This window comes from Rhinolophus sinicus, chromosome 15, assembly GCF_057876585.1.
Source record: "Rhinolophus sinicus isolate RSI-liver-muscle chromosome 15, RSI-T2T, whole genome shotgun sequence".
Taxonomy (NCBI): Eukaryota; Metazoa; Chordata; class Mammalia; order Chiroptera; family Rhinolophidae; genus Rhinolophus; species Rhinolophus sinicus.
Genome location: NC_142515.1, coordinates 113883281 through 113900877, shown reverse-complemented (window position 1 = coordinate 113900877; position 17597 = coordinate 113883281). Strand labels below are relative to the sequence as shown.

At 47.2% G+C, this 17597-nt stretch overlaps 1 protein-coding gene across 3 annotated transcripts in view; it reads left to right on the top strand.

Moving 5' to 3' along the window:
- ARHGAP10 (Rho GTPase activating protein 10) overlaps positions 1-14477 on the top strand; it is a 244328-nt gene extending 229851 nt beyond the window's left edge. For all 3 annotated transcript variants that reach the window (XM_074338459.2, XM_074338458.2, XM_019730730.3), the window contains 3 exons: positions 10010-10162; positions 11276-11367; positions 13754-14477. In XM_074338459.2, the coding sequence (XP_074194560.1) occupies positions 10010-10162; positions 11276-11367; positions 13754-13842 (334 nt within the window). In that variant the 3' untranslated portion in view covers positions 13843-14477. The remainder of the gene's footprint in view (positions 1-10009; positions 10163-11275; positions 11368-13753) is intronic.
- The last annotated feature ends 3120 nt before the right edge of the window (positions 14478-17597 follow it).

Below are 17597 nucleotides of genomic sequence, written 5' to 3'. Positions count from 1 at the left end.
TCCCTTCTGGACTTCCTTTTGGGTGTTGGGGACATACAGGGGTCAGAAGCCTTTGCTTCAGCGGTAGCTGGTGGTTAGAGGCTACAGAAAAGGTTTGCTTTGATAGGTACCCTCTTGCATTTCTCAAGATCAAAGACCATGGAACATTAATTATTTGGGGAGACCAGATTTTGTTTTTAGCTGCTTTATAAATGATATTTCACCTTAATCTTCACATGAACCCGGTGGGGTAGATACATCTTTATTTTTAAAGAGGGGGAAACCAAGGCACAAAGAGGGTAGGAAAGTTGCCCCGAGCTGCCCGACTAGTAAAGGACTAGTGGAGTTTGAGCTGTCTGTTCCAGTGATCATGGTCCCCTTAGACTTGTTTTACTGTAAGGATGGAAATTGTCTGGTTGCATATGGGAACATTGTTCGAATTACAGGTTTCTCCCAAATCTGAGACCCAGTGTGATATAACCGTCAGCTGGCCATTGCCCTTGTTTTGCAGATGGTGTACTGAATTAAGTCATGTGACTGTGGTTTAGAATTGTCTCTGGGGAATAAACACTTGAATCTGGTTGCTGCACATTCATCATCTAACACCTTTGGCTGAAATTTGGGGTAGAGGGTGTCCTCCCCTGAAACAGAGCTGAAGGACTTGGAAATTTGATATTTTGCAAACAGAGCGGCGTCCCTAATGTCTCTGAGCGGTGTGATGCCCGGTCATCTCCCGTTAGCTTCACTACAGGTCTTGAAGCTAATCACTGGTCACATGCTTGGCCGTCGACCCTCACTGTCTATGTACAGTCACTTCTTTGGGGTGCGACTTTTGTCCTGTGTGTGGCCTTGAAGCTTCTCTCCAATCTGTGGAGAAATGATGCCCTACCCACGGCCTGGCATGCTCACGTCTTCCCATGCACATCCCTGTGTCTTGCCAGGGTATTTTTATTGTGTACTTGGCACTTGCGTGTGGCCTAATTCACGTCTTCCTCTGCTGTGCTGTAACTACAGGGTCTGATATTTGGAGGTTTTCTTTTCAAGCCAGAATGTCGATTCGTCATGTAACTTTAAAGCCCCATAATGAAAAGTCGACTTTCCAAAATAAAGAGACACATCTGAATGTTGCAGGAGATTTTCTGCTTAAGACTAAAAAAAAAAAGAAAAAAATTCTCATTAGTCGTCTTCTGTTTTTTAGTTTCATTGGTTTTTTTGTTGTTGCAATTTGTCACTTGCTATGCAAGGATTGGCTGGCTGTGTCTCAATATTGAAATGCTGGCAGGGCCCTCGTGAGCTCTCTGTAAGCTGGAAGATAGTCTAGACTGGAAAAGCAGTGATTTTAGAGTCAGACACGCCTGGCTTTGCAGCCTCGTTCTGCATCTTAAAACTTTGTAGGCTTTCTATAAATTATTTAAGCAAACCATGGCTTAGCAAGATTATCAGTAAAAGGGGAATAACAGCATCCGCCCCTCTGGATTGTTGTGAGGTTTCAAGGAACCACACATTGTAAAACCCCATCCCTGCCCTCCTGGGAGCTCTGGGCAGTTCCCTGCTTGGATTTCCCTCCCCTCTGAGAACCTAACTTGATACTCTTAGTTTAACTTACCCCGACTTCCTGGTTTGTCCATTATATAATCTCACTAAATAGCTCAGGGAAATAACCTCCCTAGTCTTGAAGCAGCCTTAGGTGTTGACCTGAAGTTGGGTTGTTTGCAGCAGTTACTGTAGTTAGTTATTCCAGGAGGACCCTCAGTTTAGAGGTCCTCTCCTAGCCTCTCTGGGTCAGCACCTCCTTTGTAGAAGCCCCTGAGAATATGGCCCTTGGATATTATGTGTCCAAGGCCTGGGGTTCCCACGGGAACCCTGCCAACCCTATAAATTATTCTGAGCAGCATGAGTGACTCACCTATCACATCAGGTAACCCATCCAACAGCTTGGTAAGAAACCAGAGGATTTTTCTTAGCAGACTGATGTTGTACCCCTTTCGACCTGTACAAGGTAGCCCTTGTCTTATGTTCAGCCCTCACGTTGGGTGGCAGCTATTTTCCACATGAGAACTGGGCTGGTAGAAACATTCCCGTCAGTTAACCCTGCAGGACCACAGCGCTGAGACCTCTAAAGCCCCATAGTTTTCTGAAATGAAGCTATAGTTCCATTTCGGTTTCACTAGCAAGCTCAAGTTCAGCCCTCTTACCTGACTCCACAGTGGCCATCTGGAAGGAAGATAAATGGAATTCTGGGGAACACTGAGTAAAAGATTGGTCAGAGATGTGATTCTAAGATAGTTCTTTTAGAGCCAAACCCAAGAAAATGATCACCCTATAAGTGACCTTTGTGAGCTGTAAACTGACTAGATGGTGGAGTCCTTTTTCGCTAAGGAGGGAAGCCAGCAGGAACCTGAGAGTACCCCGCAGGGTGAGGGCTGAGTGTTAGGTGTGGCCGTGGCCTCCTTCGAAAGGCTCTGTCTGTGTCTGACTCATTTCCTGCAGTGCCCTTCCATCTCTTCCTGCCCACCTGCCTTCTACAAAAGACATTTTTTTCCTCAAGGGTGAGCAACTTACTGCTTTTATATGCTAGCTCGATGCATTGGCTGTCTCCCTCCTGCATGGGAGGTGATTGTGAGCAGTGATTGAAGAGAGCTTCTGCTGCAGGAAGGCCTTGGGTATTTGCAGGTTGGCTTCCGGCACACAGAGGAGTCCATGCCACAAAACTGGTGAAGATGGAGTGTGTGTGTGGGGGCAGGGGACAGGGAGTTCTCAAGCCCAGGGGCATTTGCCATCATCATCCTCTTCATCTCTCCCCACTCTCCATTACCAATGGATTCCCTTGTAGGGATAGCAAATGGTGGCTCACTGCCAGCTGTTTTTATAAATAAAGTTTTATTGGAACACGGCCACCCAGTTATTTGCATTTTGTCAATGGCTGCTTTTTCAATGCAATGATTGCAGACTTGAGTAGTCATGAGACTCACCGTATGGCCTGCAGACCCTAAAGTATTTACTGTCTGGCCCTCGGCAGAAATTTCTGCTGACCCCGATCTAATCTATAAACAAAACTAACCTATTTGAAAGAGCCCATGTTTCTTAAAAGTCAGTTTCAAGAAGTATGGTTAATTGCCATTTTTCAGATGGGCAGTGCAGGTAATTTTTAAAAGTAACCCTCATGAATTTTTTCCTATCATTGAACCAATCAAAAGTGTCTCTTATGCTTTTTGAATGCCTTTGAGCATGGAAGCGTTATTTCAAAAGGCCTTTACTGTAACAGTGATTGAAACGTTTATTTGGGGTCATTCCTTTTACAACCTATTGTTTAAAATAAAAATTTGATTTTGAAATAGTTTTAGAGTTACAGAAAAGTTACAAAGATAGTATAAAAAGAATTGCCAGAAACCCTTCACCCAGCTTCTCCTACTGTTAACGTCTTACACAGCACCAGGGAACTTTTGTTAAAAATAAGAAATTCACATCAGTATAATACTATTAACTTACAGACTTTATTTGGATTTCACTAGTTTTTCCACTCATAGCCTTCTGTTATTCCAGGACCCAATCTGGAATCCCACTACGTTACATTTAGCACCTTTGTGTTTTTTTTTTTTAATGGTGACATCCTTTTAATATCTGTATTTTCGTCCTGTGACGTAGATTATTTGCTGTTTTTAGGTCAAGCAAATGATTTGTTAGTGGTGATGTAGTTAGAAACCAGAGAGACGAGCTCTGACTCAGAAACGCCTAATACTGGTAATAAGGGCTTCATTTATTGAGTGCAGACTGGGTCCTGTCACTGCTGAGTGCTTTGCACCTCTCATCTCATTTCAGTCTTGCAGCGACCAGCCCGTTAATGATTACCTTCATCTTACCGAAGGAAACTGAGACCGGGGAGTTTGTGAGTCACTGGATGAGCCTCGGGCAAGGCTTGTCATGCCAACTGTGCTGCAGCATCTGAGAGGCACTCTGAATCCATCCTTTTCCTTCCCGCCACAGCCTCTAGCCAGTGAGAAGTGTCCTTCTTTGTATTTACCAAAAAAAGGGACAAGCACGGAGAGCTTAAGAAACGGGCACACAGCCAGAGCTGGCTTTGGAACCGCAGTCTCTCTGTAGAGGGTGGCGTTTCATGTACTTGGAATTCTCGTGGTTACAATTCTTCCGTAGCCCTCTGTTGCCTCTGGTCCTGCCCCCTGGCATCTCTTCTTCCCATCGCTCCTGAGAGTGCATTCCAGCCACTCAGAAGGACTTGAGGCTATGAGCTCTCTGCAGTCTTGTCACAATGGGGTTTGGTACTGACGTGACCTTGAGTGAGTCACTTTCACCTTTTCATACATAGTGTGGCCTGGTAGCGTGGCGGGGGATGAGGGACCTAATGCATGTGAGTTGTGTGCGCCGTTCTGCCTGGAAGGAGCCTGGGTGTAAAGAGGCGATGATGACGTTGATGATGAGAGCATCAGTTCAAGGCAGACACCACCTCCTCTAGGAAGCCTTCCTGGATGCCCACGTGATAGCTGCTCCCTCCTCTATTTCCTGAGGGCCCCTGGGCAGCTCCCTACACGGTGCACATCACACGGCCTCTCCACCCACTTGCCTGAGTGCACATGGAGAGAAGAGGTCATAGCCCCCTGGGTGTCACCGGGCCTAGCATGGAGCCCGAAAGGTAGTTCTTGGACCATGAATGATGAGCGAGCAGGGTCCCTTTGGACCCTCTTATGGGCAGTGAGGGACGGCCTCCTTCCCAATAGTGACTCTTGTCACAGCTGTTTGTTTCCCACCATGCCGGCCCCCTCTGTCTGCTCACAGGGAACCAACCACGTGCTGGCTGTGGAATTCTCCCTCTCTGGCACTGAAGGAGTAACTGTGGCATTTATTTGAACAGAGATTTCCCGTAATGTACAGATCTACAATATTTCCTTCTGTCTTTATTAACATTTTCAAACACTTTTGCCCAGGACAGCTGTTCTAGACTTATGCTGTGCATTTCTCAGGCTGGAATGAAAGATCATTTCACTAATGTGTTAGCTTCTGCTCGGAGACCTTGCAAATGAGGTTTTAAAATCTTTCATCCCGGTACAAACTTCTGATTTCATTCTGACATCATTTAACCGCCGTCAAATATCTTGGTATTTGGGGGATTTAATCACTTTCTATAAGCAGTCATTTCTTCTCTTGACATGTCTTCTCCCTGTTCTGCATCCTTCGAATTTTAAGTTATGCTCAGTGCTCAAAGAGCCTGGAGTCGGGGGCTTGTTTTGCTCGCCCTGTCCAGAGCCTGACCCGTCAGTGCTATGCAAGAAATGTTTGTTGGATGCAGGAGCTCTCTGGTGACTCTGCCTGCAGCTGTTGTTGAATTTTCTCAGTTGAGGTCCTAGTTCCCCTCCCCCATATTTGAAATGTTGGTGCTTTTTTGCTGCCAAAAAGTTTTTAATATGCATGGAGCGTAGAGTCTGGTATTGGAGACGATTGGGTCACAGTTTGAATCAGAAGCAGCATATACTGCTGATTTGTTACATTTTAGAAAAATAAACTCTGTAAAATTGTACACACACAGACACACACACACACACACACTGTCCTAATTTCATGTATTTGAGGGTTTATTCCTCCCCACAGTGCAAGCTGTAGGGTCTTTCCCTGAGATACAGACCTTTTTCCCAAAGCAAGAGTGTTGATTGTTTTGATAGATGAGCATTTTCTCCTCACTTTCACAGATGCTACCCTAGTCCCCATTGATGGGCTCTCGCCCACTCTGCCCACCCTATACTGCACACAAGGGACTTCTCTGTTGCCTTCTGAATAGCCAGGAAGACTTTCACTACAAGTATTTCCAAGGATGAGTTTCTGAGTTAGCCGTTCTTTGTGTTTATAGGGAAACCCTCTTGTTTCCATGTGTCCCTTTCTTTAAGAAGGAAACATTCTCTTTGAAGGAAGGCAGTCATGGTGGCTTCCCTACACTGAAATGGGGCGCTGGTTCTGCTTCTGGAGAAGGCTTTTTCCATGTAGTGTGTGAAATTAGGAAGCTGGCACACAGGTATTTGTATTCCTCTTTAATGCACTTCTGTTTTGGTAAATGTGGTTTCTGAGCTTTTTAGGAAGAGTTGACTTCTGTCTCCTTTTCTTTTTTTTTGCAAGCTACAACTTGGCCTTCAAGAAACATGTAGCACTTAGTTTTTTTTGTAATTGGTCAGCAGCTCATCATTAAATAACATGGGTAGTTTGTGATCACGTCAGGCTTACTCATCAAAAATCCTTAGTTAAAGGGGCAGCAGAAAGAAGGACATAAGTAAATTAAAAGAAAATAGATAGATAGATAGATGGATAGATTTGGGAAGGGGTAGGAGAGGATACTCAAAACATTTCATTGTGTTCTAGTAGGTAATGAGCTTTTTATTCTTATGTCTCCCATCATGTTTGATCTTTAACCCAAAGACTTTGCTAGCTATATTCTCCTCTGAACCACAGAGTACTGAATGAGAGTATTTTCTCAATTCTCCCAAGGTGTTAATTTCAAGAGCTGTAAAGGCTGAAACTTTACTCTGCAAACAGCCATATTTGCCTGTGGTGGTTTCATGGATGCTAACAGAGGACAAGGGACTCCGGGTCACAGCCAAAGGACTCTGCCACTCACAGCAATAGTACAGTCAGAGGAGCACTTCCCTAAGTCCCAGTGTCCCCAGGGTGATGCCCTTAGGCCAGGTGACACTTGCATGTGGAGTGTTATAGGAGGAGAGCCCAGAGCTTAGGAAACCCAGATCTTTTATGATGGGCAGTAAAACCTGCTCTTTGCTTCCAGGGAGACACAATCTATCTTCTAAGGTTGTTTGCTCTGTAGTCTTCTAAGGCAGCCAGTTCCTCTGCTCGTCATATGTGCAAAAACACGAGAGACGCAACACCATAGGTAGCTAGGACCATTCTAGACGTATAGGAGAGGTATTCATTCATTACATACCTGGACACCTCAGGGCTTAATTCTCTCCTAAGGCCCAGGTTGAGAAAAACTGTTAGACCTTAGCTATGAGCTGCCATTTGCAAAATATCTAGTTCTCCTCTAAAATGTTTTAAATCAAAGAAGGGAAAGAGAATATCAGAATTCGCTTGTAAAAGTAATATTTTCCTCTGCTGCTTTGTTGAGAAAATGTAAATATTGTATTTTAAAGAAATTAAAATTTGATTCTTATTAAGACACACACACACACACACACACACACACACACACACACACACACACACACACACCCTACCCAAATTCTGGAAAGTAGGAGATGGTTTATATAAAAAAGCTCATGTTTATAGTTGCTTGGCTTCAAAAAATACGGGCAGTTTGCTTTTGGGAGACACCTGTGAATTATACCATCATCCGACCTCTACTGGCTGAGGTAAGAACTCACTTTTAGGTCTTGAGTATGTATTTTTTTAACTACTACTTGCCTCATCCCATTTCTTTCCCAGTGGAAAAGCCTTGAAAGTTTCTTGTATCCACACAGTTCTCCTTCCCAAACTTTGTTTTGCTGCGTGGATCTCCTCTTTCACAGGACTTCTGATTGATTCTTTACGTGACTTTTTATGCCGCCTCTCTAGAGACAATTTCCAGACTTGTGTTTTGATCCCTTTCATGACTATCCCAGCCTGCAATGTTTGTGCCCACGTGGGATTCTGAAATCCAGAGAAGTACTAGTTGAGGCTTCTGAGATCCTGTGGGGAAAGACCCAGGAACTCAAATACAGAAGCTGAAGTGTAAGTGGCAGCAAGTCAGACAGGTTATCCTGGTGAACCGGTTAGTACTGGATCACGTAACACACCTATATGTTGAACAACAAGAAAAAGATGATAGAGCAAAAGCCCAAAAAGGCTAAGGTTGAGAACTTGGCGCTGGAAGGGGATGCTGATTCTGAGGTCTGCTTTGGGACAGGATGGAGAGAGCCCAGCTAAGGGACAGGTCCTTACCTTCTGCATCTGCCATTCTAACAATTCTTTCACTTTCCAAAAGTGGTATTTGCCCTTTATAAAAAAATCCAAAACACTTATTTACTTATTTTCTTTTTTAAGAAAGATGTGAGGGTTACATAGATAATAGCTATAAAGTCTGCGATCTGTTTTTTTAAAGAGCCTTATAAATACAGTCGCATTGTTGCTTTCTCTTCACCCTGTAGCTGTCCTCCCTCTCAGCAGATGGATGGCCGTCATTTAATCGCTTGACTATTTATGACTAGAAAGTGTTGACGGGGGTGTGGCAAGACGTCTCATCTTCCACCACCACTAGCCTCCAAGCACCTTGAATAATTGCTGGGCGATAAAATGGCAATTGTTTGGCTAAGGAGGTCTTAAATTCTCCCTCAGAGCTTCACTCATCCCTTCGCCTCCTTTCCTGATTAGCAAGACACCATTTAGAGTTCATTTTCTGATAAAAGAACGGAGTGACTTTTGCTGCTGGTAGCAGACATCACTTTGAGATTTATGGGTCTCTGTGCTGGGTGTGAAATAGGTTTTATGATTTTCAAATGAATGGCTGGAGAGGGAAGACGTAAATACGTTGTTCAAAGAATAATGTTTTTTTTCAAGTGCATCTGCCACCCCTTGCTGATCAAAGGATAGGAAACCTTCTGTGTACTAAATATCTATCAAGACAGTAGTGTAATATTTTCGGTACCTGGTTTATAAAATCCAGTTTTAGTTTTAGAAACATCGGAATTGGTTGCTTGGATGTGGGGTGAACACTTCATGTGCCTAGCACTCTGCCTGGCCACGTGAGGTCTACAAAAAGAGCCAAAGATGTGCTCGTGCCCCAAAGACGAGAAATCTCTGACACCATCACAGAACAACTCATGCCAACCTGCCCTCCCTTTTATCAGTGTGATGGGACTTCAGAGAAAGCTTATGACTGAGAGAGGCCAACGTAGAAATACTGGGGCAGGCCCTCCTGGAGCTGAGCTGAGGAAGAGACAGCTGAGACAACAGAGGCATGGGAGAGCCTGAGAGCTGGCAGAGTTGAGGAATGGGCTGTGGGGTTAGCCAGGAGACCACCGTGGTAACAGTGCCAGTGAGAATGGGATCGTCTCCAATAAGGAGAAGGTAGAGAAAAGAACAGCCTGGGAGTTATTTGAAGTGAAAATGCACAGACCTTGGTGTTAGTTTTGCTAGAGAAGAAAGAATCAATAGGTAATGCCCAGGAATGTGGAAGGACAGGAAGCAGCTACCCAGGAAACTGGTTTTAGCCAAGAGGGTGAGTTTGAGGTGAAGAGCATCTGAGTGTATCGGACACAATACGTATGTGCCGAACATGGGATTGAATACGCCGAGAAACTTCAAGTGCTGTGCTTTTCAAGTGAGCTTCTTATACCACAGTCACATGCCTCCAGTTTTGAGATCATTGAAGGATACTATAATCCAAATCAGCACGTATTTACTGAATTCTGCCTTCATGTTTAGAGGCCCCTCCAGGAGTCTGTTCACTGACCTTTTGACATTGTTTTTATCTGCAAATATTAGTGGAGGCTCTGGTCACAGAGGTTTTTGCTGTTCATCAGTTTCTCCTTTACATGCTAGTCTGGTCCTCTCTTGAGGGATCGTGAGTCTCAGTGGCACTTGTTTTCTGAGTTGCTCCATGTATATGACCAGATGAAAGAGCTGGAAACATTCCAAGGCCACATGCTGAATTTTTGGAGCCCATAGAGGTCATGAGTTTGACTGAAAATTCTTAGGACTTTCCTTATAAACAGAAAACATGAACACCTTAAAAGTCCAGGCAACTATTTTGGGCACCTATTCCCAGTGTCCTAATTAGTGAACTGGTATGGTGCTAGATTGGACAAGACTAGATCTCCTTCTCCACAAACCTGGAGAAGTGCAATAAGGCATCTCTAGTTTGGGGGCGTGGCTCTTGGGGCTACAGACTTGGGAGGATGTGGAAAGAACTCTGTCCCTTCTGGTCATTGGGAGAGAGCAGGGAGCCATTATCCTAGCTATTTAGGATCGGGGTAGCATGTATTTGGGGTTCTGTGGCCTTTATACTATTAAATCCTGTTCTTCAAACTTCCACCCTTAGCCCAAGCCAGACCCGATCATCAATGGTCCAGTGGCTGAACCCACAGTCTCCACCCACACCAAGCTGCACCCCAGCTGGTACACCTCCTTCACCTAAGTCGTCACCTTGCCCCTTCTCTCTTCCTGCCACTGTAGCAGACAAGCCACCTGAAAGGTACGTGGTTTGGACGATGAGGCAGGATGTGGCGGCCGCACACGGAAGCCGCTCAGTCGTGCTGATGGGTCCTTGTGTTCTCTGAGGAAAAGGCCGACTCCGGTTCTTCTGTCCCCCACCCCTGAAAACATTCACAGCCTTGTCTCGGCGCAGTGCCTCGGTTCAAGAGCAAGAATGTTCTTAGGAAAAATTTACCTTATGTCACACCTGCTTGAACCCACTCTTTTTGGTGCAGATTTTGAACTTAGTAAAACCACGTATTTCAGAAGAACTTCTTATATACGAATATAAAGCATGTGTTCTGTCTGACGGGAAGGTCAGCTGGACACTGAAAATAGTAATTACCACAGCCATGTCGTGCAGAGGGCCAGAGGTGCTGGCCTTGAGCAGACCCTTCCTCTGGGGTGATGGACTGAAGCTCTTATCATGACTGGCTCCACCCCCCCACCCCAAGTCAGTTTGGCTCACAGCGTGGTTTCTGTCCCTCCCCAGGATGCTCTGTCCCCACCAGCACACCTAGGATGCTTTGACAAGTGGTGAGAAGCTGAGCCTGATACAGCTTTTAGGAGCAGGTGTGAAGGGGTCTAAATAAAGAAGACCTAAGTGAGAACAATAAGCTCGTTTCCAGAACGGCGTGGAAGCTGATCAGTGTAGACAGATCAGTGTCTGCACACATTGCTGAAGCCACGTAGTATGTGTGTGCCTCTGTCTTTCCACTGCTGTGTCTTCTGTCTCAAGACACGGGTGCTTTACCTAATAGATAAACAGAAGTGCGTAGGAAATGAACACATCCTGTGGTTCTGATGATGCTGAATGATGGGAAAGGCCATCCTGCTGGGTGGAGAGGAGAATTAGGTGAAGAGGTTCAGTGAAAGCTGCTCAGAGAGGCTCCCTAAAGAAAGATTTGAATTTGAAACCCATCATTTACTTGAAAATCAAGTGCTGTAGTGTTGCCTGATGTTCACTTCCCTGCTAATTTCTTTTGTGGATGGAGTTGTCCCACTGGGGACATAGATAAATGAGATTTGGGCCACGGGAGATGGAGGGCAGGTGAGGTTACACTCTCCCAGTGTCTCCACATTTTAATTTGTGTCCTTCATGCTCCCTTCTCAGCATGTCCAGTCGGAAGGCTCGGGCGGTGTATCCGTGTGAAGCAGAACACAGCTCGGAATTATCTTTTGAAATAGGAGCGATTTTTGAGGACGGTAAGTGTCCGTGGGAGCTTTGTGGTGGGATATGTTCTGTCCCCCCCACATGTCAGCAACCCAGAGCAAGCAGCCACTCGTGGTGGTGGTGTCAGGAGCATAAGCCTATCCCTTGACGCCTTGGACAGGAGAGAGTTGGCCCATTTGGCTCCCAGGAGCTGGACGTCTGCAGGCTGTGCAGGGGCAGCCGGCATCCCATGTCTGCCTTAATCTTGGTTCTTCTCCAGCCCTTCTCACTCTTGTGGGTCTTCATCCAGGACATCTGTCTCCAGGAGTAAAGAAGCTGGTGCCGCTTGGAGTCAAGGAATACTTCTGATACACGTCCTTTGTTTTCGTCACCCAGAGTCCCCAAACAAACCACCCAAATGCTCCAGGTTTGCCAAATCTGAGATACCGAGGAGTGCTATTATCGAAAACATGTGGTTTATAATTCCCTTCCTATTCCTGTGCTGTACGTGGTTTCTGCTGCTTTGAGTAGTATGCGGATCTTTATCTGTGGGTATTGACTTTGCACACTGAAACAAGTGTGCAGATTTTGAAGGTTTGATATTCACACACAGGCATTTAGGAGCTATGCCTGGCTTAATGTTTCACAAATTCCTCCTATGGTTGAGTGTGTGTCTCTCCCCCCACCCCCTCGATTTCTTCCTTCTCCAGGCCTGCTCTGCTCATTATGACATTCACTGGTTGCTGTGGAAACAGTGATGTCATGTGTGGGTGGAGCTGCCCAGAAGAGTTCTGGGGGAGCAGTGAGAACCTTAGGTGCTTGGACAGGAATGGCTGATTAGCCAGAATGTTTGGAATATATGGAGTATATCAACACGATGCATAGCAGTATATTGTCAGTAATGCAGCATTTGCTGGCGATTATTTTTTAGAAAGCAAGTTGCTTCATTTAGAAGAGATTTCTGTATATGTGTGTGATAGGTACTCTTGAGAGCCAGGGACTCCTGATAGTGTCAGAAAACAGACAATAACAAAAAACCTCACGTAATGACAGAATTATACTTTGTGGAGAAATTTTGCTCTTAGAGTAGAAGGAAGATCACTCCTGCTACCAGAACGCCTATACACGCACTTTTGCGAGGAGAGTGTGGTAACACAGCTGCCCTCCTCCAGGCCTGTCACATATTGGCACACCACATGGCAGAAGGGAAAGCTGAGTATTGAAGCCCACCATTTGAGAAAGGACGCGTTTTTCCATGATGTGATTAGGTTTGTTTGGGAGCCTCTGAAACCCTTCCACCGTATTGTTTGTGAGACAGTGACCCCGGTAGAAGGTGTATCTATTAGGATGCCTTTAGCTGCAGTGACAAAAACTGACGCAAGTGGCTAAATCAGTCATAAGAATGGATTAACTCACCCAGTAATAAGTCTGGAAGGAGCGCCCCCCCCCCCCCCCCCCCAGTGTTGGTTAATTTATGTTCTCAAAGTCCAGAGCATTTCTACCTCTGCTGAACCGTCCTCAGCTTTGGGGCAGGGGCGTCTGGCTTCTCTCATGGAGTCAAGGTGGCTGCCACAGTTCTAGGCTCCTTGGCCGCAGTCATCTGCAGCAAGAGGGGTGCCTTATCCTTTTGTTCCTTTTCTTTACAAACAAGAAAAGTTTCCCAGACTTCTTGCCTAGCTTCCCTGCCCTCACGTCTCCATAACCAGAATGGAGTCATAGTCTGCTCGCCCTGAGCCTACTGCCAGCAAGGACGTCGTTCATTCGGAACCACACTGGGCACAGAGATGGCTCCTCTGGGCCCACAGACACGTGAGGGAGGGCCAGGCCCTCAGCCAAACCCAGGTCTGCCCGTGTGGATAACGGGAAAGGCTGATAAGTGGCCGACACTGGAGACAGGTTCTCCACCTCTAAAGTCCCTAGGGGACTTGCAGGAGTCTGTGTTAAAAAAAAAAAAAGGTGTGTGTGACTGTTCATATATGGGGTGTATGTGTGTTTCTGTTCACAGACACGTACATATATATGCACATACCTCTACACACCAGCTTCTCAGTGTGATTTTGGAAGCGAAGAGGGATTGATAGCAGGTAGCTATGGATTGTCAACTCGGGAGTTACTTTGTCTGAGATTAGACCTTGGCTTGTCTGCTTTCTGTGTGACTCTGGACACGTTCCTTAAGGTCTCTGTGCATCACATGCTTCAAGGACGTCCACAAGGTGGATGTTGTGTCAGGACAGCATTTGGGGCCTTGGAAAGGAGGGCTTTGAGTGCGTCACCGACCTCTGTGGATGGAGAGTATTGCCGGCCGTGAAGCTGCACTTGGCCCGCTGTGGCCCAGTCCTCTATTGGTTGGGCCTTTAAGACACACAGTGGTCCAGTGAATTCACAGGGGGCAAGAACTTGGGGGCATTTTGGTAAAAAATTATTTCTCTTCCTTTTCAGTGCAAACCTCGAGGGAACCTGGCTGGCTAGAGGGGACTCTGAATGGCAAGAGGGGGCTGATTCCACAGAATTACGTCAAGCTGCTGTAGCACCTGGCCTGTGAGGACCCCACAGGGACCCTGGAACCCCAAGGACCGGCCGGGGGGCAGGGCGCTGCCTTCTTCCTCCTGACCGGAACCCACAGCCACCTGGACACACAGATTGGCACTCCAGGGGCGGGGAGGGGCCGCTGCACAGAACGGTGTAGATCTGTGGAGCAGGAGAAGACTGTCAGGACTAACGGAATGGACTGGTCATTGGTCAAGCCTCGGGACATGGGATTTTTATCCAGTCTGTAGAGAAGAGGGCGGCAGGCGGTCTTCTTCTTGCCCAACCTCCCCCACTGGCGACCACACCACCAGGCACCTCCCTGCACACCTGCTGCTGAGCTTTCAAAGGGAGCTGTACGTGTATTGTTTGCAGGGCGGCTCGCGGCCCTGGCAGACGTGGTACGGAGGGGCTGCTGGCCGTCAGGGGCCTTTCCTGGTCTAAACCCAGAGGGCAGCTCAGAGGTGCTCCTTCCTCCATGGCCGCCCTGGGATCCCATGCTCACTTTACTTTGAGAACACCGGTATATTTATAACAGGCTTCTTCTAGGTGTTTCTCACCTGTGTACTGCTGCCCAGACACCACTCTTTTGCCCCACGGTCTCTGTAAATGAAATAAAATGTAATTTACTATTTGATGTGTGTCTAATGTGGAGAAGACGGTGGAATCCATTCCCTCTGTAGTGTTTTCTGCTTTGCCAGCGGGTGGATGGGAACTCATTTTCCTCTGATGTTGGCACACACTCACAGGTAGAATTTATTCACAAGGATCTTTGTTTATCTGCAGCATGGTATGTTCCTGAGGCCAGAGGCCCTCCCCGACGTGTGAAATCCTGGAGGGCGTCCTCCAGCCACCTGAACAGGCCTTTCTGCCATGGCCCATGTGAGCCCTGACAGGGAGGGAGCAGGGTGGAGCTTTGCCCCCTCCCCGTGGTTTGTGTGTGAGCTGCAGTGTACTGTGGCGGCCAGCCCTACTGACTTGCTGGACCGGATGACTGTCCCCACCCCACCCCGTCCTTCCTCTGTTTTCCAGGCCTCAGTGCTAATCTCTCCATCTGGATTAAGCTGGTCTTCAAGGCAGCCTGTCAGGCATTCAGACTCTTCCTGGAGGAGCGTTGGCCTTGACCCTGCACGTGATGGCACCCCAACTGGGGGTGGGCCCTGCCGCCATGTTCCCTCGTTCTTCTCAGCCTCTGCTCCCAGGCACAGGTTCAACCAACCTCGGGGCAGAGGAGGCTTCTTGGTCCCTGATCTGGAGTCCTGGGGATGTGGAGCTCATTTTTAGGGGCCTCGGGGTTCTGAAGCCAGCCCAGTCCCAGGACCTTAGTGTGTTTCTCTTCCCCACAGGAGGTGCCTGTCAGACTTCTCGCCAAGGAATTTGTCACAGGAAAGCTGTGTCTGTCGCCTCTTCCCCAGAGGGGTTGATTCAAGCATTTGCTGGTTATCAGGTTTGAAATCATGTTACTTGGACCATGTAGCATGTCAAGTTTGGGGTTAGGGTGTGTACAGGGAAATGGACCTGGTGAAAAACATCCATGTTGCACATAACAATGGGGACAGTCCTAGTGTAATATAATTTCGAGCACTGAACTGTGGGCCCCAGGGAGGGCATTGGGAATGCAGAGGAGCCCAGGGCCACGGGACACTGGCCAGCCCTGTGCAGCCCCGCTTGGTCAGGGGCTGGGGGTGGCACTATCCCCAGGATCCTGTTTGCCATTTCCTGCCATCTCTGCTGCTTAGGGATCTAGATGGGAAACTTGGCTTATGAAAAGAGGTTACTTGTGTGTCCCACTTTAAGAAAGCCCTCTGCAGAAAAATGCAAACGTGGGCAGTTACAGCAAGCTCTGGTCGGCACGGGGCATGGTTTCCTGGCAGGATTCCTAATTGATGTATCCCCATGGGGGATTAAAAAATAAGACCCACCATACCAGGACTTGATTTGTTTGCTTGAAGAAGGGTTCCATAATTCACAGTGAGGTGCACTCAAACTGCTATTACCCCCAAATTTCTGTGACCCCCAAACTGTGTTTACCACCACTTACCTGGTTAAGGAAATTGCCTCTAAGTCTGGCTATCTGTGTGGTTTGGGAAAATTAACTCTATGATTCTGTTCCAGCCTCCTATAGAGAAGATGATACCCAGAGGTTGAAATGACCTAATACAAGTAGCATGCCCAAGGCATAGTACATGCTCAGTTAATGGGAGCTGCTAATCCCTGTGTTATTACTACTGTGATTGTCACTTGCATCTTTGTCATTGGGGCCATTTGTGTTTTGCAGGCTGGCAGTGTGGAAGTAGTGAAAACTCAGTACAATGCTGGCTGCAAGGGTTCTCACAGCCCCAAGCCCTGCAGAGCCCTCCTGAGGTTATGCAGTGAAGAACAGGGTAACACGAGGGGTGTTTTTCTCTGTGAATAGGACACTGTAGCCAGGCTCACCAGGGTCTCCAGTCGAGGAGCGTCCCCCAGAGTAGACTTAGTAATGGGATTGTGAGACGTTCTCTTACTTTAGCAAGTCATGGTCCATTTCCCCAGGAGAGAAACGGGGTATATTGTTTCCTGTATTTTTGATGCATCTGTGTGGCTGATGCCCTGAGCACCTGCCAAAGGCTGCCTGAGCAGTGGCCCCACCTTGCTCTGGGCTCTGGCCCCACAGCCCCCTGGCTCAGCACCAGCTGCAGCTGTTTAGACCAAGTCGGCAGCCTGTGTTCACCCAGAGGCACAGTGAGCGGCTTTTGGGCAAAAGAGGACACTCAGATTTTGTTTCCTGTTTGCAGTGGGGCTGTGGGGCCTGCATCTGATGGTGTCAGCCAGGGGCCTACCCTGGTGGTTTCTGTGCCTGTAAAGGAGATGCCAGGTGAGAACAGAGCCAATACGCCTGTGGGGGCTGCACCTTCCTTCCTGTGTAGTCGCAGAAACATCTGCAGTTCCCGGTAGAGATGGGGAAGGCAGGCGACTGTCTGAGCCAGCGATGGATGTTTAACTCATTCTTTCCTTACAGTGACTAAATGAGCCAGGAGAAATTATCCTATTTTACAGATGAGAAAATGGAGGCACTCGAGCAAAGAGCTTTGTTCAAGTTCAGTAGGCCAGTCACCGGTTCTTTCTGCTGCACCGTCTTTCCTCTGGGGGCCAGTAGGGGATAATGGCTGTTCTGCATTGAATTTTCATCCCACCCCATCCAAAATTCATATGTTGAAACCCTAACCTCAGCATATGACCTTCTTTGGAAACAGGATTACTGCAGGTGTAATTAGTTAAAAGGAGGTCAGTAGAGTTGAGCCCTAATCTAGTGTGACTGGTGAAAAAGAGAAACTTGGACACTGAGACAGACACGCGTAGAGGGAAGACAGTGTGAAGAGACACAGGGAGAAGACAGTCGTCTATAAGCCAAGGAGAGAGGCCTGGAACGGATCCTTTCCTCACAGCCCTCAGAAGGAACAAACCCTGCCGACATCTTGACCTCAGACTTCCAGCTGCCAGAACTGGGAGCCAATGCATTCCTGTTGTTTAAGCCACCCAGTTGGCAGCACCTTGCTGCAGCAGCCCCAGGAAATTAATACAGTGGCTAAGAGTAGGTTTTGAGTTAAAAACAGCCTATTTTGAAATTCTGTTTTTACGGTTTTATACCTTGGTGACCTTGGGCATGTTAACGTGACCTCTGTGCTTCCGCCTTGTTCTGTGAAGTGGAGAGAGCAGTACCAACCTTATTGGGGTGTTGTGACAAATGGTAATGAAGGTTAAGAGCCTGAAGGTTGCG